Source organism: Thunnus albacares, chromosome 20, assembly GCF_914725855.1.
Source record: "Thunnus albacares chromosome 20, fThuAlb1.1, whole genome shotgun sequence".
In the NCBI taxonomy this organism is placed as follows: Eukaryota; Metazoa; Chordata; class Actinopteri; order Scombriformes; family Scombridae; genus Thunnus; species Thunnus albacares.
In genome coordinates this window covers 3,852,520-3,878,366 of record NC_058125.1, presented here as the reverse complement: position 1 = coordinate 3,878,366, position 25,847 = coordinate 3,852,520, and the positions used below count along the sequence as shown (strand labels likewise).

The following is a 25,847-nucleotide window of genomic DNA, read 5'->3' as shown; positions in this document are numbered from 1 at the left end:
CACCTACTTTGTTAGAGAGTGGGCCAGAGTTATGTATTACCACAAACAAACACCACAAAATTATGACTCCCTAATCCGATGGCTTCCTGATTTCCCTTTTTAATGTTTCTCGTTCTCGACGGTATTTATGGCAGTGAAAATTTACATGCGCCACTGATTCCACTATTTGACAGAGCTCACATAATCCTGAAGGATGTTTGTTTATAAAGTGCAATGTTTTATGAAGTCTGGTGTGTTGTACCCTCAACCCTGTTAAGATGTTCTCCTCTTCGATACTACTTTTAACATGAGTTTCGCATCTTCATCTTATATATTTTTCCACTCTTTCTACCTCTGTCACAAAATCTGTATTTATATTTAAATAAAAAAATACACCCAGTGATGTACTCCATTGCTTTATTCAGTACTATTATATCAAAACCTTTGTAAATGCATTCAGTCAAGAAAATTACATATCTAGCTTAAGTCTGGTTATATTTGTCCAGTTCTCCAAACGGATTACCCAACTCATTGTTGAGAAACAGCTCAAGTCCACTTAATAAAAACAAAACTTCCCCAATTGCTAAGAAACACATACAACATCAAAAAAAAAAGGCTGAATTACACATTATTTTAATCTTCTCTTGCAGAAATGCATAGCGCATAAACATTGAAATTAATAAAAGAACAGAAAATGTGTATTTTATTAATCAATGAAGTAATAATAAAAAAAATACAAAATAAATAAAATACAAAAAAAAACTCTTTTTTACCTTGTGGGTACTACAACTATTTTCTAATTAGTAGGAGGGTTTTTTTTATAAACCCTATATTGTGAACTACACTGTTTCCCATTAGCCTCATATGACATATGGAATCATTTTTGAGATCAGAAAATAAATCCATCCAAATCCAAATGACATACAATATGATTGGATGTTTCCAGGGAAGTGGAGGTGTATTATACACTCCATATAAATAATTATACCTGCTAACACATCTAATTCACCCATTTTCAGATATCTCAGTGTGTATGAAAAGCCCAATAGTATCCAGAAACAAAATAATGCATCTTTAAACAAGGTATGAAGGCGAGTCACTGATAGAGCATGGTGCTGACTCGCATCCAGTGCAAATTCCATGAATAGTTTTTCTCTATGTTAACAACAAATTTGTTAGATAAAGCATTTGCCAACCGTTACATCTGAACCTCTCTATTGTATCTCAAATCTTCGATGGGTGGAAAAATTAACTTTACTTGTGAGCTTTAACTGAGCATTCCTTCTACATAGGGTTTAATTTGATATAAATGTATGTACAAGCTTTTTGTGTCTCTGCATGCCGTAGAGTTTATGGAAAGCCTTGCCACAGAAGTGGCAAACAAACGGCTTCTCTCCGGAATGTATTTTAGAATGTGTGTTGAGTAAACCCATTTTAATAAAGCCCTTTCCACAGACATCGCATTTATACGGTCGCTCTGTCGTATGATGTATAAGAACATGCTTCTTCACCTCAGAGGTTGACCTGAAGTACTTTTCACATGCAGGCACGGTGCATTTGAAAGGTCTCTCTCCCGTATGGATCAATTTATGTCTCACGATCGATGACGCGGAAAACATCTTCCCGCAGTATTGGCACGGATGACGGAACAATTCCTTATAGTGTTTGCTCTTCTGGTGCTTTTTCAGGGCTCCTTTCTCTTTAAAGGATTTCCCACACTCGGAGCAGGAATGCTTTTTCTCATTTCGAGAGTCGCTATGGATGAAATGCAAGTGCCGTACCAGGTTGGACTTCTGGGAGAAAGTTTTGCCGCACTCTGCGCAAAGGTAAGGTCTCTCTCCTGTGTGGACTCTTCCATGAGAAAGGAGATCTGCATCGGATCTGAATCTTAAACCGCAGTGAGCGCACCGGAACGGTAGGTGACCTGTATGCTTCCACTCGTGTCCGATTAGAATGCGCAGCCTGGAGTACGTTTTCGGACAATGGTTGCATTTAAACGGTCTGCTGATTTTATGGATGTTTTCACAATGCTTCAGCAGGGGCTTATACAGAGTGAAGGTCTCCTCGCAGCGGGGACACTGCAACACGGTGTGAGAAGCATTGTGCCTCGCCAACGCTGCTGCATCTCGTAAAACCTTCCTACACACACTGCAGTAGAGTTCGTTGTGGGTCTGTTTGTGCACTTCCAGTGAAAGTTTGTACCTGAACGCCTCCTCGCATTTGTCACATTTGTAAAGATTCTGGGCTTCGTCCGGATCTACCTGCTGCTTACTATGCTCGAAGCAAGTTCTTTTCAAATGCAACCTAAAAGACGTCAAGACTTTAAACCTGCTGTCGCATCGAGGGCATGCGTACTCATCGTTGGGGAAGTGGGTTTTCATGTGAACTCTCAGTTTTGTCTTCACTTGCTCTTTGCAGATAAAGCATACAACTTTACGAGTCTTTTTCAGAGCGCCAGCTTTGATGTCAGGGGTGACCTGGTTTCTGCTGGTAGCTGATAAATCTTTATCTTCATAACGACCTGTGAAAGAAAGGTCCTCATTTGAAGAGCTAGACAATGAATGATCTGGATTGGAATTACTGACAGGAGTCACACAAAAGGAGACATCATCTGAATAGTTAGACCATGAATCAGTCATACTGGGACTACTGTTAGTGCCCTTATGGCAAGAACCCTGATCTGAGTAATAAGACCATGAATCATCTTCACTGCAATTACTGATAGGCGCCATATATGAAGAGTCTTTGCTTAAGCTGCTTGAATCCTTGTCAGGTGGAGTCACACTGGATGGTTTTGTTTTACTAGGAACAGATTTGCAGGTAGGTTGGTCCTTTTTATGACATCCTCTTTTCTCTTCCAACAAGATCATTTTCATCCTCAGGCCTCTGTTTCGTCTCACAGGTCGAGATTGCGAAAGCGCCGGGTTGTCAAGTCTTTTTAGCTGAACACTGCATTCTTTTAGAGGGCGTGAAGCATCCTTATCTTGACTTTGAAGAAGGCCTACATTTTCTTCATGGCTTGTGATTTCTCCCAAATGCACAGCTGTTCTGTTTTCCCCGAGAACCCAGTTGGTTTCGTTTATCTTGCTTGTCTGATCCTCTGTGATTGTGTCAGGTTTTGTGTGTGTTATATATTGTAATGCTAAAGATTCCTTCTCCAATTCTGATGAACATGAAAGCGCATCATGCGAGCTGTGAGCTTGTGATTGTGGCTTTTCTGTCATTGTTCCTTCCACAGAAGGAAGTTTAAGAGCTGAAATAATGCAGGTACCATCCAAGGAACCATCTGCAAAGACAAAAAAATTCACATTTTACTTCAACATAGCAAGCTTTTGGAAATATGCTAAACACTGAGTTCTCTGATAAAGAGACTGAGTTATTGAAAACAATCAGTAACTATAAAGGCTTGCCATTGTGATCCAGTTGGCTGAGGTCTTTCTGATACTGCAGCAGGGTTTTGAGCTCCTCACATTGAGACACAGACTCTATACAGCCCTCCAGAACTGAAGACGTCTCACCAAACATGGCAGCAACCTGAACGAAAATGAAATGAAAAAAGCTAAAAAAACAATGCAGCTCTGTCACTAAAACATCCAAACTCCAAGCTCACTTAAATTGATCTCCTTTTAATGTTTTATATTTTCTTAATGTACCTGTTGGAATGTTTGAAGAGGAAGAAACTTTTCAAGTCTGGACAGAAACAGCCACGTCAAGGTGTGAAGAGAGTCGTCATATGTGGGACCGAATTCTTTGATGAAAACTTTCTGAAGGACATCAAGTTAACAGATTTTTACAAAAACTGAAAACATACAGATAAATCCTTGCATCCAATATATGTAAAATCTGTAATAGTGATGAACAGAACAAGATCAAAGTGCAACATTAACACGGACCTGAAAGAATCGTTCTCTCTCCTCAGGATTGTTCAGCAACTTCTTAACAAGATCCACAAAGTCTGAGTTGGGCTGTTGGTCCATGTTTGCAGCACCAGCCTGCAACACGACAGGAACATCATAAAATCTCACACAGTGGTCATCATAAAAAGGCATTCATCTCATCTCCTACAAAGTGCTTATTTTTATCTTCTATTTAAAATGGAATCACTTTAAACCCACCTCTGTTACCCATGCCTCTGTGAGGATGTGCATCCTGTCCAGATGTGGCTGAACAATCCCAAAGTCAGCTTCAAACTGACATAACTCCAGGATCAGCTAAAAGCACAAACCACAGGTTTTTCTTAGAAGCAGCAAGAGACCGAAACACTCTTTTTGAGAATCTATTTTAGCACAGTTAGCTGAAACGGATGTGGCCAAGTTTAAAAGCCCCATGACTAAGCATCTGTAAATTGATATCTCTTTTTTGAAACCAGTGTCATATTCCAGATAACATTTAAGTTAACTCTTCAATTCTTAAAATGGACTTGTCTTGAATGTATTCCAATCTTGTATAATTGGGACACCAAAGCCACCTCACAGGCACTAGCCGTTATAGTAATTAATGTCATTATGTGTACAATTTATAAATCCTCAAAATTTCCCAGTGGTAATATTTTAAAAACAGAAAATATCAAAGCAAAATTCACAGCAGAGTGACTACATGTTAATTATTTGTGACTAATAATTGACTACTGCTCCTCCTCACCCGTGCTCTGAGGCCCAGGGTGAGCTGGGCCCTCTGACGACTGGTGAGCAGCTCTGGGACAATGTCTGTAACCATGGAAACAAACTCCTCAAGCATCCCATAGTCAGCCACAACTCTCTGCTGGACAGTTTGCCAGATTGCTGCTGATACCAGCTGAATTGGTGGGACCAGCAGGCGCAGAGCGGAGAGAGGAAGAGGTGCACCTGAATACAAATATAAGTAGGTTATATTAACACTTTATCTTACTTTATTTTCACCATGTCACCTAGTATGTTGCCTGCATTGAAGCAAGACTTTTAAAACTGTTTATTACTAATTACTAAAAATATACTGTGCATAGTGTCTTTCCTATGTGCATCTTAATGCATAAAGGCTCAGAAAAGTTCCAGTTCTCAGCATCTTGGTGGAACAGGTTCTGATAAATTTACATATAAGAATCTATGACAATTTACCAGCACTGAACAAGGCCTGATTACCAACCAAGCAAAGCAGGTACCTGCCCAGGGGCCCCAAAAGTCCAGGTTTACTTCATATCATTTGGGTCTACATAATTTGATTAACTGCAATTTGCATTGCATGATTTAGTGGCATCTAGCGCTGAGGTTGCAAATTGCAACCAACTGAACATCCCTCACCTCACCCTCCCCTTCCAAGCGTGTAGGAGAACCTACGGTAGCCACGAAACTCATGAAAAATGTGAAAGACCCTCTCTAGAGCCAGTATTTGGTTTGTCCATTCTAGGCTACTGTAGAAACATGGCAGTGCAACATGGTAGGCTGCATGGAAGAGAACCCGCTCCATATTTAGATATAAAGGGCTCATTCTAAGGTAACAAAAACACAACGATGTTTATTCTCAGGTGATTATACACCAATTAAATCATACTTATGAATATTATATTCCATTTCTGTCAAGTCTGTTCTGCTAGATACCGCTAAATTCTACACACTGCACCTTTAACTTCTTTCAGTAAATCTATCCATGTTGTCCCTTTAATTCATTTCAGTGTTTCTACTTAAAGTACAGCTTCTTTTCCTTAAATATCTTCAACTTTAGCTATTACTGCCATACAAAGACATTAAAATAAACTCCCATATACAGTATATATCTTTTTGATGTTATGATATGAGGCTACTTTATAACCGTAAAGCTAACAACCATAAAGTGAACTTATGCAAAAATAATCTGGCATCGGATTTCTAATCAGGTTTTCCACAAAGAGTAAGTTTTTCCATTTACTTGGACTGCCCAAGAAAAAGGCGTAGCTGTACATAAACTGAATGTATATTAGGTTATCTCGCTATATGAATTGGAAGATGTCTCTCTGTCCGTTTTACAACATGGTCCAACAGTGAAGCGGGATTTGAGACTGAAGTGAAGAGTTGTAACCATTGATGTATGATAAGAACAACAAATAAATATAACAACAGTGACGCTAGCTAGCTCTAAACTTCAGTGACCGTTGGGTGAAAAGTTACTCACAATTTCCCTTTGAGATATAATCTTCCATCCTGTTTATCAACTGCACTCAGCTGCGGTACGCTATCACAAGCTTAGCGTAAAATGCTAGCATTACTGAAGGAATTTTCCGTCTCTACTCTGTATACATCCATGGGTGAGAGTGAGGCTTGACTCTGACTGAGTCGTCCGACGGTGTTTTTGTTCCGGGCTGACTGGTCGACGGTTCCCTGCCCAGAAATTAAAAAGTCGCGCGACGTTTTCAGTTTGTGCTTCGGCGAAAGGTTTCAGTTGTCTCCATTGTAGTTTAATTACATTGTATCATCCGGGACTAATTAAACTGGACGTCACAAGTTATCTAAAGATACAGACCAAAATATCAATAAGGAAGGTCAGTGAAAAGTACAATCTCCATGGCGACGTTAGTAACACTATCCAATCACACTGTGCGACAAAATGTGACGGGTGCGCGACATGAGAGGAAAGTGTCGAGCGCCACTTTTTTTCTGTCGAAAATACGTCATTTCTGTCGAGCGACACTTAGGAGCAGTGTCGGGCGACCTACCATAAATCAGCCTTAACGATTGTATCCAATCTTCAATGTCTAATCACAAAGTGTTTCATTTACAAAGTTAAGCAACAGCGTTGTCTTAATCCCTGTTTCTTTATGATGGAAGACAGAGGTGTTCATATGGAGGCTGCATGAGGCAAAAGTGACAAATGGGGGCAGACACCCTGCATGTCAAACAGCTTGTCCCTCTCCCACTCCACTCAACAAATGTGTTTTGCTCACTAACACTTCACTTGGATGTTTGAGCATCACTGTGCAGAATGATTGAGTTTGACTCTATTTTCACATTCATCTGCTGAAAGATAAAAGTTTCTCTGTGCTCTAGGCCTGTACCTACAAACATGATTTGCATTTGTGTCACAATATCACTGTGACCAAAATCCCAAATGATTTACAATACAAATATCATTATACCTCAGATCTCCTACTGCAGCTTTCATAGACAAAAAAGCAACACTGGAGGATTGAGCAAGAGATTGAGAAAAAAAACAACTCAGCATTACTCACAGTCCCAAGGCTCTTAAGTTTGGCCAACAGTAATTCAGCTACAATGGAACCACAAGCGTATCTATGTGAATAACAGCAGATTAAAACAATGTGTCTGTGGCTGAATTTAGATTATACCATGTAGGTAACAGTTACATGAATAAGCAAAAACTGAAACAAGTCTTTCCTCCCCACTGCACAAATGGAAGCCAAGCAGATTTCACAAATAAAACTTTATCATTCTAATCCACTGCTATGCTAAACTAAAGTGTAGAATGGCCAGATTACACTGCTAAATATGACTAGCCTTAGCTATGTGTAGTAGTAACAGATTCCAACAAGCTGTGTTAGCAGGTGCAGCCTAACTCCTGTACACAAGTCCACTATTGGTCATATCACAATTGAGAGCATGCACAAAGACATTGCTTTAGTGGAATTTGATTGTAAATGAAATGATACTCACCATGAAAACATCCTCTGTATCCCTGTGTGATATCTCTTCAGCCTACAGCTCCTCTAATACACACTCTGAACTGTCTGATGTTGTTAAGTTACACGCAATATAAGGTTGATGTATGTCAACACAACTCTTTAAAATATTTGCAATTTAAAAAGCTTCTTGAAATCATTAAATTCAAATCAAAGTTTTATTTTGCAACTATGCATTTTATTAAGTATTGGGAAAAGGTCTAGCATATATTGTGTTAATATGGTGCATTTCACTAAATAAATGCTTAAACACATTAAAGGCGCCCTTTAGTTTTCTTGTAAAAAACAAAACAAAAACAAAATTCTGTTTACATTAAAAAAAAGACATTGTGTGAATCTTTGAGGCCTGACTAACAGCATTTCCTTCCCCAAAAAAACATTTGAAGAGTCGATTTTTAAAATATTTTGTCAACATTTGTGTTTACCAGCTTCTTCTTCTTCACTGCCTTTGTTGGTGCATTGTTTCATTTCTTTGCATGTCACCGCAGCCAGCTGAGGATCAGTGGAATGATGAGTACAAAGTACAAACAGGGACTCACTTGTAAAAAAGTTTGATCCGTAGAGTTACTGGTGTTAAAACCAACAACAGGGTACCTTTAAGATTAACTAATTCATTACTACTGTTTATTATCCCCAAATAGTGGGAGAAACAGCAGGTCCTCAGGGGCCCAATGCATCCATTACTCTGTCGCTGGGCCACACAGCACCTTGATCAGATGTGGGAGGTGTGCACATCTGTTCCTCTGCAAGCCTCTGACCTACGGTTATCTTTGTAGCAGTATAATTCAAGCATAAAGGTCAGGCTTCATGTTTGTGTCAAACCAGAGCGGGCTTTGAGCTAACCACAGGGGCGTCTGGACTGTCAGTGTGCTTTATGTTCTCAAAGCTCATTGTAAAGTATCTTAAAGAACACATTCAGAGCCCCGGAAGAAGGATGAAGAAATATTTTGAAATGTTTCAGTGTATTTTTAATTGAAAATGTTTCAAGTTGTCAATAAAGCTGCTACCTAAACACTTATAAATCATTCCAAATTGCATTCATACAACTGTGATTCCCATCACGTTACTATAACCACATCAAGACAAAAGTTTCCCATAAACTCTTTATTCGTGGTGGCAACATCATGCAAAAGCTCCGGCAAGAAATGAAAAGGAATGACCAGCATGAAATTAAAACAGAAGCAGATATGTCTCCAGAACTACTGAGAATTGAGTGGAACAGCGTTCGTAGGATTGCGCTCATCTCCCGAGACAGACAGGAAGATTCAGCTCTTCAGATTAAAATTATACACAACAGGTGGACAATTCTACGGACTCTGTTTATTGGAAACCAGGAAGAAGATAAAAATAAATACATCTGCACCTAAAAAGAAAAGTGAAAGACTTCCATTTCTGTAGTGATACTTCACTTACAGCACATTACCAGTGAATTTACTCATCGTCTCAAACATGTAGTGAAGTCATCTGATAAGAATTAGCTAGGCAACGGAGTAGAATAACAGGCGATATTGGGTGATGAGTGGGCTATTCGAATGAAGAAAGCCATTTACAGTGATGAGAGTTCATTTCCCTCCTTTTCAGTCATTTGCTTTCATGTTGCGTTGCACTTCTGTTCAATATAATGAAGTTAAATGACACTCATACTGCTCAATTTTGAAGGCATTTAAACAACAATACGCTCCCGAGTTACATCTGAATTCCTTTTTTTTTTGACAAGAGAACTTTTAAGTTATGGCATCTATATTAAAATCATTCTACAAAGGGAGTGGAACTAAAAACTAAAAACAATAGTCTGTTTACATGGGAATTCATTCTGGTCAAAAAGAGGAGAAAACGTGATTTGCCCAAAATGATGAGGATTCAACTAATTCCTCCCCGAATTGATTCAGGAAAAAAAAAAAAAAACAATGCACATTTATTTCAATTGCAAATACTATTACAAACAATTGAGTCAATATTATCCCACCACAAGAAGTCCGCTTCAATATCATACAACGCCAAATCATAGGCAGTTTTTACATCTTCAGCTCTTATGCACCGATGTGTCAAATCTTCAGCGTACACATTTTTATTTATGTAGAAAACTTTTCTCGCTTTTTTTTTTTTTTTCCTTCCTTTATACAGAGTAATAAAAAAGTTAAGGCAAGATGCGTCAAACAGAAATCCGACAGCCGCGGCGGACCAGCTTCTGTTTCTGATTCCGCTGATTCTGGATCAGAAGGAAGGAAGGAAGGTGCGGCCAGCAGCTCCCGCTCGCTCTCTGTCTCAGGCATCTTACTCTGGCGGGAGGGGAAGAGGAGGAAGCGGGCGGTGGATGGCGGGCGGGGGGGGGGTTTGGGGGGTGGTGGTGGTGGTGGTGGTGGTGGTGTCAGAGGTGTCCACTACCTCTCCTCCCCCCCTCCGATCCCCCTCTTTAAGTCTGCCAAAACGCTCCTCTTTGGCACTTAGGCTGGCAGACTCAGCTTCTTTCCTTTCAGTACTGAAACGAGACGGGACGGGTTTAACTTTTAAAAAAAAAAACACACACATGGTCCTCATGACAGATGGACAAGACTGACATTCCTTTTCAGATTGTTTCATTTGATTTGTTTTTAGAGGCCTGAAAATGTAAAACTTCATGTATTAAATCATGTATAGCAGCAATGTTAAGAGAGAGAGAGACTAGTAACTAGGGCCTTGAAATATAAAGAAGAAGGAAATGAGGTTGTTGAATTTCTTCAAGGATAACTCAACACTCGCTGTGAATCTTGTTTTTCTTGTCGGACTCCTCGCTATGCTGCAGTGATGTAAAGGTGTCTACAGAAGGTGAACTGACATCACTGTTGGGTGTGGTGACGGGTGCAACAGAGCGCACTCGTGCCCACACCCCCGGCACAGTGATGCTGGCTGTTGTCAGGAGGTGAAACAGGCTTGAAACTTTCACTGCTTTCGCTACTGTTGCGGCTGTAAAACTGTGGATAAGCTGTTTTGAGCGTCACGCAGACGAAATGAGTCGTTTCACTATCAGATTTTGATCCGTACTTGCTGTAATCACAGCAAATGAAATTCCAATTATTACTTTTTTTATACTTAATTTTTTCCTAATTATTTTCACACATGCACATATACACTGGTGTTTCTGAATGTACGATTCATGATAAGGAAATGTGTAATTACTGAATAACAAAAGAGCTGAGGGTTACATTCAATTAAAAAAGGAGATTCCATTCAGCTGCATTGTATTGGAGTGGAGGCAAAACCTCTGGCAGATGTGAAACTACAGTATTTGCATAGCTCAATACACAAACACTTTTTGTAATTTGGGTGAACTGATCTTTTAACCACTGAGGTATGCAAATGTCCTTTAAATAAACCATGAGAGTAACTTTCAGTTCCATATCTCAATATCAGATGTATTCTAGATCTGTTTACTTCAACAGTTCACTGAGTCAAGTATTCAAACCCCAAAGACTTATTTTTAAACATCTGCAATATTACATCAAATCATCAATACAGTTTAGTGTGTCGTGCATCATTTTACACACATTTCCACAAAATTCAGCCTGACGATTCTGGTATGTTTGGAAACTTTAGGTTTCTGACTACAGTTTATGATAAAGATCTCTGGGTTTGAGAACAGCTCAGACAAACACGTCTGTAACAACAAACTAGCTCAATGTTTTTGTTGTCAGCCAGCAAAAAAAACCCAGCAAATCTGCCTGTTGTCCAACTACAGACATATTAATGAACTACAAATATTAATATACTACTGGAATCACATCCAATCACATGTCTTGGGTTATATTAAAATGCTGACGTAACTCTGCCAGTTAGAAGAAGATGACGATGATGAGCAGGAGCATTATTTAACAGCTGAAGGTAACCACTTAAAAGAGGAAAACTGTTACACGGTAAAAAAAAAAACGCAGCAGGACTCACCTTTTGTTACATACAAATAGAAGAAATCGCAGTAGAGGATGGTCTGCACCACCCCGGCGACGATGGCGATCATGTCAAAGAATCCCTCAAAATAGAACCTCCATATCCAGTTGATGAGGTAGAGGGCTCTGTAGAGTCCCAGGAAGAACAGGTAGTGGGTGGTGATGGTCTCGGCCTCACCCGTCTTGCTGATCATGAACAGCTGGGGCAGGATGGCCACCGACTCCAAGTAGATGGAGAACGTCCACAGGATCTGGAAAGAAGAGAGGAGAGGATAGAGTTGGTGATGCGGTCACAATCATTCAGGTGGAATCTTAAAGACGCAGGTTTGAGTCTATGCACATTCATACCGACAATGTGGTGTATGTCAAACCACATGTAGGCCTTTTACACATCATGCAGCCCTAACTGAACTATTTACAACAATACTGCATATACACACGTACACGTTTAAAAACAACCTGTCAGTCTAAAAATACATATTTACTGGTCTCTTTACATTTTTGCATGTGTATAATTGATGTGATCGGTCACAAGCAGCAAAAGTCAACCTACACAACTTGACACATTCCCAATTTACTGTTTTGTCTTTAAACCTCCTGTCAACACGTGGAGCACCTCCAAATAAGGGATGGACATTAACTTATATAATACTGACATTTAAAAGTAATTTAACCAACTTTTAGAGAAGTGGTAGAGAGAAGAAGTTGAGAAAGAATGAGAGATAATAAGATAAATGCTGGTGTATGTGAGCAAGAGAGTGCAAGAGTGTAGATAAGGAGCAAAGATGAGAAGTGAATCTTTGTTTGGTAGTGACATGTTGTCGTTCAATGGTTTAGCAGAGAAGTGTAGGAACTACACTGCAGCCTTGAGGCTCTGTTAACAATGACAATCTGAGAGGAACCTGTGACGTCTGTCTAGTATGAATGGCACAAGCTGAATCATCGGACCTGCAGTATAGAAGTGTGTTTGTGGTGTGTTTCTGACCTCCAGAGGAGAGAAGTCGTGGTTCACCAGGAAGGCCAGGCCACCGACAGGGACCACCAGGAACTCCACTCTGAACGTGTCGTGGTTCCCATCGTAGGTCGCCTTGAACTTCACGTAGATCAGGTACACAGTGGCGTATGCGCATCCGATGTAGATGATCTGAAACACAAACACACACACACAGGACGCCGTCCAAACATTAAAGGTGACCATTCACTGGTGCCATACTTGTACTCAAGCATCAGCAATGACACACACCTCTAGTCAACAAAGGAGTGTCAGTCAGCCTTAACAAACTGTTTGTTTAGTGCTCAGAAGCAATGCTACAGGAGCAAAGTGTGAGTGTTTCACCTTCATGGTGGTGTTATAGAGAGAGATGAAGGAGGTGAGCAGGTCCAGGTAGCGAGTGGTGAACACCAAGGCAAACAGGACCTGACTCTTTCCAGAAATACCTGCGGAGAGACAGCAGAGGGCATTCGAACATTATTTACATCCATGAATTAGATTTGATCTCTTTGCATTTTTAAAAAAAGGGACAGTTTGGGGAATGCACTCTCTCCATGCACACACTTCTGATGCAATGCACAAAATGACATTTGGTCTGTGGGGTTGTAAACGCCGAAGAATGATATTTTAGAAGCGAACCGAAACATCTCAAACCAAATAATCAGATTTCCTGAATAGATAAAGCTTCACTCACTGACTAAACACCGTAACACCGACCCCCAACAGTAAACCACAGACCTCTGGCAATGTTTTGCAACTTACATCCGTGCACATGAAACAGAAAATGTCATTTAAAACCTGATCATCTGCTTGTTAATCTGTTGATGACATGTAGTTATTTTGAGGAACATGTGTTATTACAAAGTGACACTGCAGCCCTCTAATGAGCAGTTAGCAGGATGGGTTGTGTTCTGTGCAACGCCACAGTCTTCATGCTCACCTGCACCTGTTACACGTCTCTCTATCTACCTGGCCTGTTGACGAAAGTGATGACACGTTTCCCTTCAGTCACACCCACTGTGAGACCACAGGGGGGCTGTGATCAATGCTTCATCATTAGCAGCCAAACACAGCCTAGTGCTGTCTGTTATAATACATTAGCTACACAGCATTAGCTGCTGGAAGTCTAGTATTGATGACTACAGTCTGATATGCAGCTGACTTGTGTGCAGCTCTATCTGGTTTAATCTCAAGCAAACAGCAGTAATGACAAAACTCCTGCAGTGATACTGCCCCAACCTTTGACCACTGGAAGAACAGCAAAGCATAGCATAGCTCAGCATGAAAACACAGCAAAGTTTCACCATGATAATACAATCTGCAACAATGAACTGTTCCCCTGCAACAAGCACGTACTCAGTCACTGACTTTGCATCTCCAACTACTGTTTGCTGCCACGTCAGAGGTCACACCGAGCTAACTAGAGGAATAACAGGGGGCCAGCGTCAAACGTGAAGCTAGCTCAATTTCCCCCAACAATTGAAAACGACGAGGCCCTACATGCTGAAACTAACAAATGCGGCGGCTCTCTGGTCCCCAGCTCCAACACCAGCTCATTCAGGGGCCCGCACCACTGTCAAAATATGCTGCTGCTAGTCAGACGTCAATGTTACTTCTCCCAACAGGAAATGTACTGTGTCTCAACTGACATTTGGCCATGTTGGTGACCGTAACTTAACAGTGTCAGAGTCCGTATTTGATGACAAGGCATACCGGTGAGATGGACAGCGATACTAGCCAGCTAAGTTAGCTAACGTTAGCTGGCAGCTGGCTAATGAGATATAACTACAGTGGAAGTTAGGCAATAGCAGCCGTTTTTTGGCTGGTTTAACTGCGCCTTTACATGACAGGTCACACCCTGTGCAAGCTTGTACAAACTGTAAGTGAAAGTATGCGGCTACTCACCGGCACAAGACCTGGTTTTCCATATTTTTAGCAGCAGGATGATGATGGCTGCTAGGTGGGAGAGATCGCCGGTTAGCCGGAAAATGTTCATATTTCTGGGAGATCCAGCAAGATGTAAACCGACTTAAGACTCTAAAAAGAGCTCAGTTCGTCTCCGGTGATGGATAATTTGTGACCTCGCAGTGTTTGAATGACACCGTGACACGAGAATAGACTTGATCCTGCTTTCAGAAGATGGGAAAATGGCGAGTAAAAGCGCGACGTGGCTCGGGGACGTGGCCAAGGCGACAGTAACCAATGAGAGACGGGAGACGCTCGTGTCCCCAGCCAATCAGAAGAGAAAGATGCGTTGTTTGCATAAATTATGTTTTCCAAATGCTGCCTCTAAGGTCAGCGGAAAAGATCGTAAATCAGGATTTCCTCTGTAAGCTCTAAATTGCCAAGTACAAGGAAATTCACCAGGAAATTAATCTTACATATGTCGTGAAAATACTTAGCAGCTAGTCATACTTCTTACATTTTGTTCTGTGGCTAATTAGGCAGGAACATTATGCATTATATGCATGAAAGATCCTCTCCAGACATGTATTAAGACTCTACTTGAAACAAAAATGTATGATATGGTTTATCCACAAAAAAGTAGAATAACCACGTTTAAATCCTTAATCTTAACCTAATTTTTTTTTACCATTTAATATTTATCTCAGCACTCTGCACTATTTTTATCCTGTTACCAGTCCAAAGAAACAGCTTCACCTGTATATAATCATTCCTTGTGTATATTTCTGAAGATTGTTGCAAGATGTCTCCTACTTCACTGTAAAGTGCATTCTCAGTGTTTGTGCACTGGAGGCTTCAAGTTTCCACATCACACTTGTGAAAGTTGAACATTGGACCAGGATTGGCTTCCAAACTATTCGTGATGTCACAAATCATACTAATAAGCCCAGCTGATTTTCAATGAGCACAGATACACTTTCTACTTTCAGCAGATGATTGTGAAAACTCTGCACATACATCATTCTGCACACAGAAGCTCAAACATCACACTGTAGGAACAAGAAGAAAAACATAGTTTTGAGTGGAGGAGGACTAAGTGTGAAACAGCGAACAGGAACAGGAAAAAACTCACACAATACATATTGTTGTGTCTTGGCAGCACCAAGTGTGGTTGGGCTCTTCAACACAAAACATTGAAGTTAGTTAGTCTATCTCTTCCAGTACAAACATGCTGTGAATTGAAGTAAGGAGAAACTAAACCCTATCTGAGAGAGGGGAACCCTCTGTAGTGTCCCTTGAGCTTGAGTTGGAACCACTGCAACAAACTGACTGTAATTCCAACTGATCACACACCACATTCACAAAAATTAGGCTTAGAAAGGCAGAATATTTATTCTGGAACTCATTACAGTATTTCATTACAAATATTGCATTAATTGTGGCACATTTTAAATAGACCATTGTGCAGTAACATCCTCGACACCCAACATTGATTTAAAGCGAGACCATGTAACTTTTCAAAGAAGGAAAAACCATTTTTCTCTTACAAATGAAAAGTTGAATTCATACACAATAAAACACACACTCTTCGATACACTCAGGGCTTTTGCTGCTATAGTCTGACTAGGTCCAGTTGGGCCACTAGTTTATTGTGCATAACATTAGCTATTGTTAGCTAACTCTAGCTAGAAATTACTGTGTAAGTGAAATTTCCGAGTGAGTTTAACTCACTTTATGCTTCTTCTCTAGTTGTGCAACTATTTTTTAGCATTAAAGCTGCACCAATAAATATTTTTTATATAAACAATGGATCGGATGATAATGTCTAATGTAAAAGGGGTTCTTGTTGTGACGAAAACCACAGAGAATCGCTCAACACTGTAGTCCCCTCAGCTCTAGGGAGCCTTTTAGTCTATTTTAGGTCGTTGCTTTAGTATTTTGCCACAACAGGCAGCTGTTTTCAGGAAAAAAGCTCTTACAAACTAACTGTATACGACCTGTCCAGCACTAAACAGCAGACAGACACAGTTAGAGATGAACTGGTGAACATAGTGGAGCATTTAGCAGCTATAACGACAGATATTTTTCTCAGGTGTTGGTGAAGACCAAAATGGAGCTAAAAGAGAGTGAATACTGGACTAACATTCGTCAAATAGCCAGAGGCACGACTCTAAATGAATGCCAATATTGTCGGATGTGTAGATAAGTAAACTGCTTGCTTACACAATTACCATAAAGTTGCTTTGGCAAACATGTTGTGTTTTGTTATGTTGGCCAAAAAAACTTAAAATCGATGAATGCAGCTTTAACTGTCATCCCGTTGTTCAACTTAAGTTTCATGTGCTCGCTTTAAAAAGGCCTCATATTACCCCACCCCCCCAATCACTGACCCCAAGTTAAAAAAAGTACCATTAAAATATAAGCAGCCCAATTCAGATCGGTTAAATCAGCAAGTATGTATAAACTGACCATTGGCATGACACACAGAAATAATGAATGTACAATTTCAACAAAGATTCAACCATGATTCTTCCCATTGACAGTACAGAATGATGAACCACTGACAGTAAACACTTCCCACAGATAACAGACTTTACAGAATGAACACCTACAACATGTATGTCTTAGAAGACTTGATCTTCTGCGGCATTTCAACAGCGGCAGACTGCCATTCGGATATTTTTTGCTTAAAAGTAGAGGTATCGACGTCACACAGGATGGCTGGTAAATGTAGGAACCACAGTACCTGAGCTTCACACCTGACTCACCCATTCTAAACAAGTCAGAAATACTGTGTTTTATGCATGAAGCTTATGAAAATTGCACCAAAAATCCAACCAGGAGCAACCTACCGTGATAAAGATAAGTTAGCAAACTAAGGGGCTCCGACAGTCCCACAGGGCGTTTGTTATTCAATGAACAGACTTGTCACTACCATCTGAGGTCTTGAGAACAAACACAGCATCATCGAGAACGTAGTAATCGTTATACATGTCCCCTTCACAGAGGTATGGCAACCGGGTCACAGCCTCCACCTCGAACCCTGCCCTTTGGAAAACCTCATTGGACAGGTTAGTTACTTGCTCCTCCCACGCCTTTCCTTTTATTTTTAGGTGTTCTTTGGGACGCTGCCATCTCCCTCCTGAGAAGAAAAAACACAGGTTGGTTTAATTTGGTATTTTAAATCAACAGAGTGTAGCGAATGATATTCCTTTAGCATACGAGGCAACGATTCTCAACTGACCGACTTCCACGTAAGGCTGGAAGGGAAGCACCGCAGCCAGGATGAGTCTTCCAGTGTTGGGAACAAGCGACCGCCTGATGTCCCGCAGGAGATGTAGAGGATCGTCACAGCGGTCCAACAGGTTCAGACAGCTGATCACATCATACTGGAAACCAGGCTGCTGCCACTCATCTATACCCAGCAGTCTGAGACATGACAGGAGGGCACAGAGAGAAAGAGAGGCGTACAGTATTTGTTCATTAGTGTCCTGTATTTTAAAAATCACAAGAGATCAGCAAAAACAGGATTTTCAGATGAGGACATTACTTTCTATTTTCCTGCACTATAAAGGGCTCTGCATTTAGTCAGCATAATGTACATTAATACCCCGGCACTAATTCAATCTGAACAACAAAGAGCATTGAGTAGGACTGTTGTTGTAATGTTTATTTTTATGATTGATCAATCTGCAGATTATTTTCAGGACAGTTTCTACTGTTAATGAAACTCAACAGAGAGACCTGCTCACCTGTAATTCTTCCTCTGGAGATGCCATTTCATGGGTGGTGAGACCTCAGTGGCATAAACCTCTCTGAAATGGACTCCCATCACCTCTGTGACGCCTCCATCCCCGGCTCCCAGGTCCAGGAGTCTCTCGGCCCTCCACTCCGGACCGATGTGGAGCAGCCGCTGGAACTGCTCCCCAGAAAATACAAACATAGATCCTCGACCTAGAAACCTGAGACAGAGAGCACGTCAGAGGGAGATACGCTACAGGTGAAACAGAGGCAGAGACGTATCTGTGCTAATGTACTCACCCGTTAATGGAAGTGCGTGAGACCAGAGGGCTGAGGACAGTTGATACGAAAGAGTGGTAGAGCTGAGTGAACATCCAGCCAGACTTCTCCACGCTCTGCTTAAGAAAAGCCTTAGTGCCTGAGTCCAAGTGGCTCTGGACGAACAGGTGTCGCACTGATTCTCCGAGCAGGTCAGGATTGCACCGATACCACTAGATTAACAGGAAAAAGAGAAGAATAGAACAATTCAAATTTACAGTCATTAAGTGCTTCAATAGCCCTGAATAATTCTGCACTTTGAGCAGTTTGTCACTAAAGAAGACGGCAGTGTTGTAATTTTGTGTCTTCAGTGAACAGAACGGAGGCAAGACCAATCAGAGAGGGTTTACAGGAGAATACAAGGGAAAATTGGCTGACAGATCTCTATCAGTTCTTCAATTGATGGGGTTACTATGCCAAACACTAGCTCACATGTTGCAGAGTCAGCAAAACAATGTATGTAAATGTCTGTATGAGTTCCAAGTTACGTGAACATGGTATGAGCAGAGCATTAGTTATATACAGCTAACGTACTTTGTAAGATAAACCTTTAGCAACGATAGCTTAGTTGTGCCTCCCCTTGGCTAGCAACACCAAACTAGTTTAGTCTCGTGTTAGATCTTAACCATATGTCTGTTTCCCTTCTTATATGGCAACATATAGCACCTATCTTCAATTAAATATTCTTGATATATTTGGGGGATTTTTTGAGATCTGCTGATTGAATGACTGTGTTTCTGAATGATACTTGTACATTTATTCATATTAATGTTTACTAATGTCACAAATAAAGGCTTAAAGGAGCTCTAATTCCAGTGTGCAGATACTTTTCTATTGTATTCTCAATGATACATGTGGTTTTGTGATGTGCAGATGACTATTCTAATACAAAGATTGCAAAGATGTGGTTATGATTAAATGTCATCTTATTATCCATTATCCCAAATATCTGTAGCTCTGAGCCTCTTTAAAACAGCTGTCAGCCCCCTCTTCAGCTGTCTTACATGTGTACTCTCTTGTACCAAACTCCATTTAAAAATTGACAAGTTTAACCTGTATAGCTTGATTACCGGGAAAAGGTGCACACATCTGAGTCTAGTCTTCACAGGCGCATTTAATATTGTTAGTCTGTCAAAACTGGCACAAAGTATGACCATGTAAAGTTACAGTTATCAATAATTCATACCTCTTGTGTCTCCATCGCGGCCGCCTCGCTGTCGCTGACCATGTTCACAAACAGTGAACGGACGAGCGGACTGCGCACGTACTTCCCGCTCCACATCCTCCTGATGGAATGCAGAAAGGCGACGTAAGCCAGCACCCACGCAACAAAAACCACTGTCCTCAGCTGTAGGTGACACATAATGGACAACAACTCTGAGTGGGACGGCTGACAGACAGCTGACAGACAGCTGACAGAGCGGCCAGTGAGATGTTAGAATTAGATGATGGTTAAGAAGGTAACGGCAGCCAGCTGTAAACCGACACGCCAGGACAATAAACAAACAAACCTGAGGGTGCGGTGGATTTAAAAAACCGGCTGCTATTTACTCGCCATCTTAGTCCTGTGAATCCATTGTCTGACCATGTGTTAAAAGTATCCAATTAGTGTTTCACCTGTGAGGTCTCTACCCATTATGACAACAAAAAGTCACATCCGCAAATTCTTCCTGAGTAACCGTTAAATGTGTCCGGAATGATTTAAACGGAAGGTGAAGTTAGCTTCCGATTCGTAAACCGTAAAACATCGTAGCGAAAAGCCTTAACACCGTTTAAACTCACTTTCAGATTTTTTAAACATTTATTTTGCTTATGAAAACACAAAAAGGACGATTTCACTTATTTTCCCCACCCAGACCACACAAGACAGATTAGAAGATTAACTCTGGGGAGATATGTAATTCTATTTCAAAAGGTAAAAATAACTTTTCTACCTTTGTTTTTCAGTGAGGAAGAGGAGCTCTACTTGTCCCTAACCAACGAAATGAGGAGACGTGGGATCGTGCTGTGAATTTCTATCAGTAAGATTAGTGGAATCGCCTTTTTCAGTTTTCACAAATAGAATAAAGGTTTCACAAATCTGAAACTATGTTTAATGACTCTCTGCAGCCCTTGGTTAATACAGTCCAGATCTGATAAGTCTAAAAATAGTTGGTTTTGGTTTATACTTGGTCAAATGCAGTCTGGATGAAGTAAAGTCGCCCTTTTTGTGTTTTCATGAACAAAATAAAGGTTTAACAAATCTGAGAGCGAGTTTAAACAGTGTTAAGGCTTTTGCTACGATGTCTACCACTCCTTCATAAGTGTAAGTGGTGCAAAAACGGAGAACCAGCAGCTAAATACCATTATTTATGTTTCTCACAAACTTTTCCTTTAACTCCGAATCCGAGGCTAACTTCAGCTTCGTGTAAAGGCAGCCAGCTGTAAACAAACACGCCAGGACAACAAACGAACAAACAAACCTGAGGGTGCGGTGGATTTTAGAAACAGCTGCTATTTACTCGCCCGCTTAGTCCTGTGAATCCATTGTCTGATCATGATCGTCTGATCAGTGTTTCACCTATAAAGTCTCTGCCTATTATGACAACAAAACTCACATCCGCATATTTCCTTGATATTATCCATGCACTTTCCTGAGTAACCGCTAAATGTGTCCGGAATGGACTCCATCGTTCAAGGCTTTTTTTGGGGGGGGGGTTGAGGACAGAACATAAGTGTGGTGAAGACGAAAGTATGCATCATATTTCTGAGAGGAAAGGTAGCGCTCGGATAAATAATTATTTTTTTCTTATCATGTGACATCAGGATAAGGAACGTGGCCTCGTTCCTTATCCTCTAAAATATCTCGTTGACTTAACAGCGTGTGTGAATTTTTTTTGTCCTCTGTATCTGCAATGTGACATATTCGAACACTCGAAATATTTATTGCATATTACTGTCTTCCCGAGTTGAGAGTGTTTATGTGTCTTTCAGCTTGGTTTGTGCAGCACAGTTCTGTTGCTGTGCAGTGATGTGGTTTACTGTACTGTACCCCGGTACTGACCGCTTCTCTTTCACCTGACACCCCAAACTCCGTTCAAAATGTGTTAATTCAACGCTTTATTGTCTCTTGCTAAACGTGCTGCTTATGAAATCCAACTCAAGCCATGTCTAAATTCATCTTTAATTAGGCATACAATGTGATGAACAGCACCAGTTTTGATAAAAGTTGAGCTTTTCTAATTGGTTCATTGTCATTTTATTCATTTTCTTCACTTTGTTTCTATCTAACTGAAATGAAATGCTGTTGGTGATATATGTGCCAAACCTAAAACATCAGAACTCTTTCTAAAACCATGCTCCACATGAAGGACATCAAAATGTCACATTTTAAATGGTTTTGGTCTCCAGACTTTATTTATTACTAGTAGTTCCTACTCCTTGCCCATTTATCATAGCTGGCTTTTCCTGAATCACCAGAAGATTTGTTTCTGTACCACTACTCTCTAAATGACTCGGGTCATTAATCTTTGATCACTCATAGATCCCGCTCTCTCCCTGTCTTGTCTGCGCTCGCTGGTCCCACCACTTCAACTGGCCTCTGGAGCAATCTGGGAAACTGTCCAGCAGAAACTTGTGGCCAATTATGGGCTGCTGGATGACTTTGTTACAGCAGTCACAGCAATCGTGCCAGAACTTCTTAATCACACATCTCACTTTCAAAGAGGGCAAATAAGTCTTATTTCCCCAAATGTTAAACTGTTCGACTAATATGATCTTTCTCATAAGAAGGTTGCCTGTATGCTCAGTGATGCTCCTTCAGTTCTGTCAGCATGTGTGGAGTCTTTTTGTCGGTCTCTTCTGGAATATCAAAAAGATCTGAATCGATTAAATGAAAATGGTAAACATGCAGTACAGTGTGGATGGAAATTTTACATAATGTTACAAATTCACGGCCCCATAATTATATCTTTTTGTGGACATATGTGGAGGCAGATTGACCATCTATCTAACAGCAACTATGAATTTAAATTTTTCAGATAATCCAACTGTTGGCACCAGCATTTGTTCAGCTCTCTGTCTGCCACCCTTAACAACATCCTTTACAAATGTATTAACTGATTACATGGATGCATTCAACAAAGAACTGAGAGTTGAAACTACAGCATTAAGAAAAAGTGATGATGATGCAAAGGCTGACAGTGAAAAACCAAAAAAGAGAGAGACTGAAACCAGCTGTGTGAAGAATCAGTCTTTTGTTAGCAGTGATGAGGGAGTAGAGGAGGAGATTCCATACTCTGTTCAGCATGTTGAATCTTTGGATGGAGATAAGATGAGCTCAGACTCTTGTGCAGTTGAGGTTCAAGTTGGTTATAATGTTGAAATTCTTGCTAAGGAGGCCACAGAGAACAAGCCCTCAGCTGGAGATGTGAATTCAGTGACAGATATTAGAGAGAATGAGCAGGTTCAGGAATTAGTCAGAACCACAGATGACAGTGATTACCCAGTCAGAAGCCTGAGTAAGACTGCAAACTGCATGAAACAAGAAAGCAAGGAGGTCAGTAACAATACAACTGATGAACAAGTTAAAAACATCAATGTATCAAATGCCATTCTGTCACCTGTACTATATGCACCCGTGGTGATTGTATCCCAAAGACCGGTCAGGCAATACCAGAGTCTGAAGATGAAAAATGTTTTGATAACACTCAAAAAAGAGCAGTCCAAGAGGGGTCCTCGAGTTCTGTCAACTAGCAAGACTTGTCCCATGTGTGGTAAAACCTACAGTCGTGCTTCAGATATGAGACGGCACCAGAGGTCCCACACAGGGGAACGACCTTACCAGTGTTTGCATTGTAAGAAACTCTTTCAGTTCCAGTATGACCTGAAGAGACATGAATTGAGAGTGTGTCAAATCACAGTGCCACAGCCGCAGAAACTGTCCTCCAAGGTGCTTGAAGATGAAAACATTCAAGACCCAAAGCCAGGTGAAGTTTGTGGCCTACTCCGAACTCAACCTTTGGACGATGGGACTCATGAAAAAGAATGTCTGATGAATCAGAAACATCTGAAGGATCCTTCTGGTGTGGGAGCACCTTCTGTCACGGAACGAGATCTCCAGCCATTGAGTAGCAATGTCCAACTTGGCGCCATTAAAGAGCAGAACCAGTCACTTTTGGAGAATGGAAATAAAGCAAAAGAACAACAGGAAAACACAAATGAAAGACAGGAATCAGAGGTTGTTGAGAAGCTGTATCAGGTTAATCAGAGGGGCAAGAACTTAAAGCAAGATGAAAGTAAGAAGGGTCTAAATTTGGAAAAGACACATAGGAAACAAACCTGTTGATTTTTCTCTGTATTGTGTAGAATGCAACAGGTCATTTCCTGACATAACATGACTTAAAACGCATAATCTGAGACATAAGCCTTGTCCATGCACTAAGTGTGGTGAGAGTTTTAAAGGCTTTATAGACCTCAACCAGCACTATGTTGAAGTGCATGACTTCAGAGGACCTTTTCCTTGCAACTTGTGTGAACAAAGTTACACTGACTTGAGAGGTCTGATCAGGTATGAGAGGTTCCACATGGGAGATCTCCCTATCCAATGCCCCAAGTGTCCAAAAGCATTCAGTTACGCATCTACTCTGACACTTCATGACCGAACTCACACAAAAGAGGCTCCCTTCCTCCGCTGGGATTGCGGTAAAGGCTGCAAGTCCAACGCAGCCCTGAGAATCCACAGGTTATGTTGTCACAGCAGCGTCAAGGAGAAGCGCTTGTGCTGCGAACACTGTGGAAAAGCCTATGCACTTAAAAGAAGCTTAGACCTCCACATGGCGAAACTACACACCGGTGTGTGCTACCCGTGCGCCCACTGTGACAAACTGTTCCGAAGTGCGAGCTCGTTGACAAGACATGATCTGACCCACACGGAGGGAAGGCCGTACTCATGCAGCGAGTGTGGCATGAGTTTCAGATCAGCATCAGAGCTGAAAGTACACACTCGCCATCACACCGGGGAGAGGCCGTTCCAGTGTCAAGAATGTGGCAAGGGCTTTGTTCAGTCTTATTACCTTACTGCACACATGAGGATGCATACGAGGGAAAAGCCGTATAAATGTCCAACTTGTGACAAATGTTTCAAGAGTGCAGGGATTTTGAAGAGACACCAGATGACCCATACAGGAGAGAAACCCCATAAATGTTCAGCGTGTGAAATGGCCTTCAGTTGGCTGGAGTTTGTAAAAGCTCATATGAGGAAATTTCATTAAGTATGTACAATTTATTCATTAAAAAATATGTTTTCTTTGATAAATAAGTAACAAATCTTTAACAGGATTAATGAAATTTGTGTTATTAAGCTGTCATTTGCCTTTCAATTTACGGTCCTGTCACTACTGTTTTCTTTTGGGGTGGGGGGTTACTGCTTTCAAAAAGCATGTGCATTAGTAATATCATTTTTCTTACAAGTGTTTCAAAACAGACAGGGCCAACCAAATCTGTTGTTTCCATTCTCAACATTCCTGCAAAACCGTGGCAAATATCTTAATCTTATCCAGTAATTTTTCATACTTTACCATGCCATCATTTGATATTATCATTAGTATTATATCCATTAAACACAGTAAAGTTACAGCCTAGCAGCAACTCTGAAGCTAACTAATTAAATCTTGTTTGTTTTGGTTGCCAGACTACCAGCAGAGACTCCAGAAAGTCACTGCTCCCTGCCAAGAAATAGTCCAGCACATGACCTGTAAAACCAGTGTCATCTCAGTTTCCAGTCTTTATGCCAAGTTAAGCAAACTGAGACCTGGCTCCAATTTTATACTTGATGCACACCAGAGTGGTATCAATCTTCTCAGCTAAAACAAGTAAATAAGCACATTTCCCAAACCTATTTTTGAGGCCCTATGTTCAAATGAATATAAAAAGGTTCATGGATACTGTTTCTTTTATGTCATATGTACAGTTTTGCCATGAATGGTAGCAAAATGGTCAACAGACTCACATTTGTTTTTTATCAAGATGAATTGACAAGGATAAATTGGTTAAGCAATTATTAATAACGCTGGCTCCCCAGCTGGTTAACTGCCTGTTGGGCTGTTGGAACTGAAGTGATATTACAAACTATTTTAGAGGTTGACCACAGATATTTTGCAGCCAATCAAATTACAGTACCCACCATTGTCAGAACTGAAAATTCACACTCACTGCAATAAATAAATTAACTATACCTTTCTTTTTGGAGGCAATTTTTGTTAAGTAAGTACACAAATAACAAATTGGGTATTCATAAGCTGATTTCTTAGCAAAACGAATATGGTAACTTAACAGCCAATCACATCTCAGGATTACGGGACAAACAAGA

General features: G+C 40.7%; 3 protein-coding genes across 7 annotated transcripts; all 3 read right to left on the bottom strand.

The window, feature by feature from the left end:
• Nucleotides 1-371: 371 nt before the first annotated feature.
• On the bottom strand, nucleotides 372-6,597 carry LOC122970990 (zinc finger protein 37-like). Its single transcript, XM_044337411.1, has 7 exons — nucleotides 6,103-6,597; nucleotides 4,621-4,823; nucleotides 4,095-4,190; nucleotides 3,873-3,971; nucleotides 3,633-3,743; nucleotides 3,390-3,513; nucleotides 372-3,265 (listed from the first exon to the last, which is right to left on the bottom strand). The coding sequence occupies exons 1-7, from the start codon at nucleotides 6,128-6,130 to the stop codon at nucleotides 1,275-1,277; spliced, it is 2,652 nt and encodes an 883-aa protein (XP_044193346.1). The 5' UTR covers nucleotides 6,131-6,597; the 3' UTR covers nucleotides 372-1,274.
• A 2,116-nt stretch (nucleotides 6,598-8,713) lies between these two features.
• On the bottom strand, nucleotides 8,714-14,727 carry kdelr2b (KDEL endoplasmic reticulum protein retention receptor 2b). The gene is made up of 5 exons (XM_044338248.1): nucleotides 14,441-14,727; nucleotides 12,881-12,981; nucleotides 12,530-12,688; nucleotides 11,543-11,795; nucleotides 8,714-10,103 (listed from the first exon to the last, which is right to left on the bottom strand). The coding sequence occupies exons 1-5, from the start codon at nucleotides 14,529-14,531 to the stop codon at nucleotides 10,069-10,071; spliced, it is 639 nt and encodes a 212-aa protein (XP_044194183.1). The 5' UTR covers nucleotides 14,532-14,727; the 3' UTR covers nucleotides 8,714-10,068.
• A 1,083-nt stretch (nucleotides 14,728-15,810) lies between these two features.
• mettl9 (methyltransferase like 9) lies at nucleotides 15,811-21,130 on the bottom strand. Of its 5 annotated transcripts, none has more exons than XM_044338349.1 (6): nucleotides 20,962-21,130; nucleotides 19,686-19,785; nucleotides 18,482-18,672; nucleotides 18,193-18,402; nucleotides 17,685-17,869; nucleotides 15,811-17,582 (listed from the first exon to the last, which is right to left on the bottom strand). In XM_044338349.1, the coding sequence occupies exons 2-6, from the start codon at nucleotides 19,779-19,781 to the stop codon at nucleotides 17,353-17,355; spliced, it is 912 nt and encodes a 303-aa protein (XP_044194284.1). In that variant the 5' UTR covers nucleotides 19,782-19,785; nucleotides 20,962-21,130; the 3' UTR covers nucleotides 15,811-17,352. The 5 variants fall into 5 exon arrangements, with proteins under 5 accessions (XP_044194284.1, XP_044194282.1, XP_044194283.1 ...); XM_044338347.1 differs by having other exon boundaries at nucleotides 19,686-19,847; nucleotides 20,962-21,129; XM_044338348.1 differs by lacking the exon at nucleotides 20,962-21,130 and adding an exon at nucleotides 20,011-20,280.
• Between the last annotated feature and the right edge of the window lie 4,717 nt (nucleotides 21,131-25,847).

Excerpts from the sequence above, each read along its gene's own strand:
- mettl9 (XM_044338345.1), bottom strand. The coding sequence starts at position 19,862 with ATGTGTCACCTACAGCTGAGGACAGTGGTTTTTGTTGCGTGGGTGCTG. Across the intron at positions 18,673-19,685 it reads CCGCGATGGAGACACAAGAG|TGGTATCGGTGCAATCCTGA; the intron begins GTATGAATTATT and ends CTGTTAATCTAG. Across the intron at positions 18,403-18,481 it reads TCACGCACTTCCATTAACGG|GTTTCTAGGTCGAGGATCTA; the intron begins GTGAGTACATTA and ends TCTCTGTCTCAG.
- kdelr2b (XM_044338248.1), bottom strand. The coding sequence starts at position 14,531 with ATGAACATTTTCCGGCTAACCGGCGATCTCTCCCACCTAGCAGCCATC. Across the intron at positions 11,796-12,529 it reads ACGACTTCTCTCCTCTGGAG|ATCCTGTGGACGTTCTCCAT; the intron begins GTCAGAAACACA and ends TCTTCTTTCCAG. Across the intron at positions 10,104-11,542 it reads CTATTTGTATGTAACAAAAG|TACTGAAAGGAAAGAAGCTG; the intron begins GTGAGTCCTGCT and ends GTCTCGTTTCAG.
- LOC122970990 (XM_044337411.1), bottom strand. The coding sequence starts at position 6,130 with ATGGAAGATTATATCTCAAAGGGAAATT. Across the intron at positions 4,824-6,102 it reads TTATATCTCAAAGGGAAATT|GTGCACCTCTTCCTCTCTCC; the intron begins GTGAGTAACTTT and ends ATTTGTATTCAG. Across the intron at positions 4,191-4,620 it reads CCCTGGGCCTCAGAGCACGG|CTGATCCTGGAGTTATGTCA; the intron begins GTGAGGAGGAGC and ends TTGTGCTTTTAG.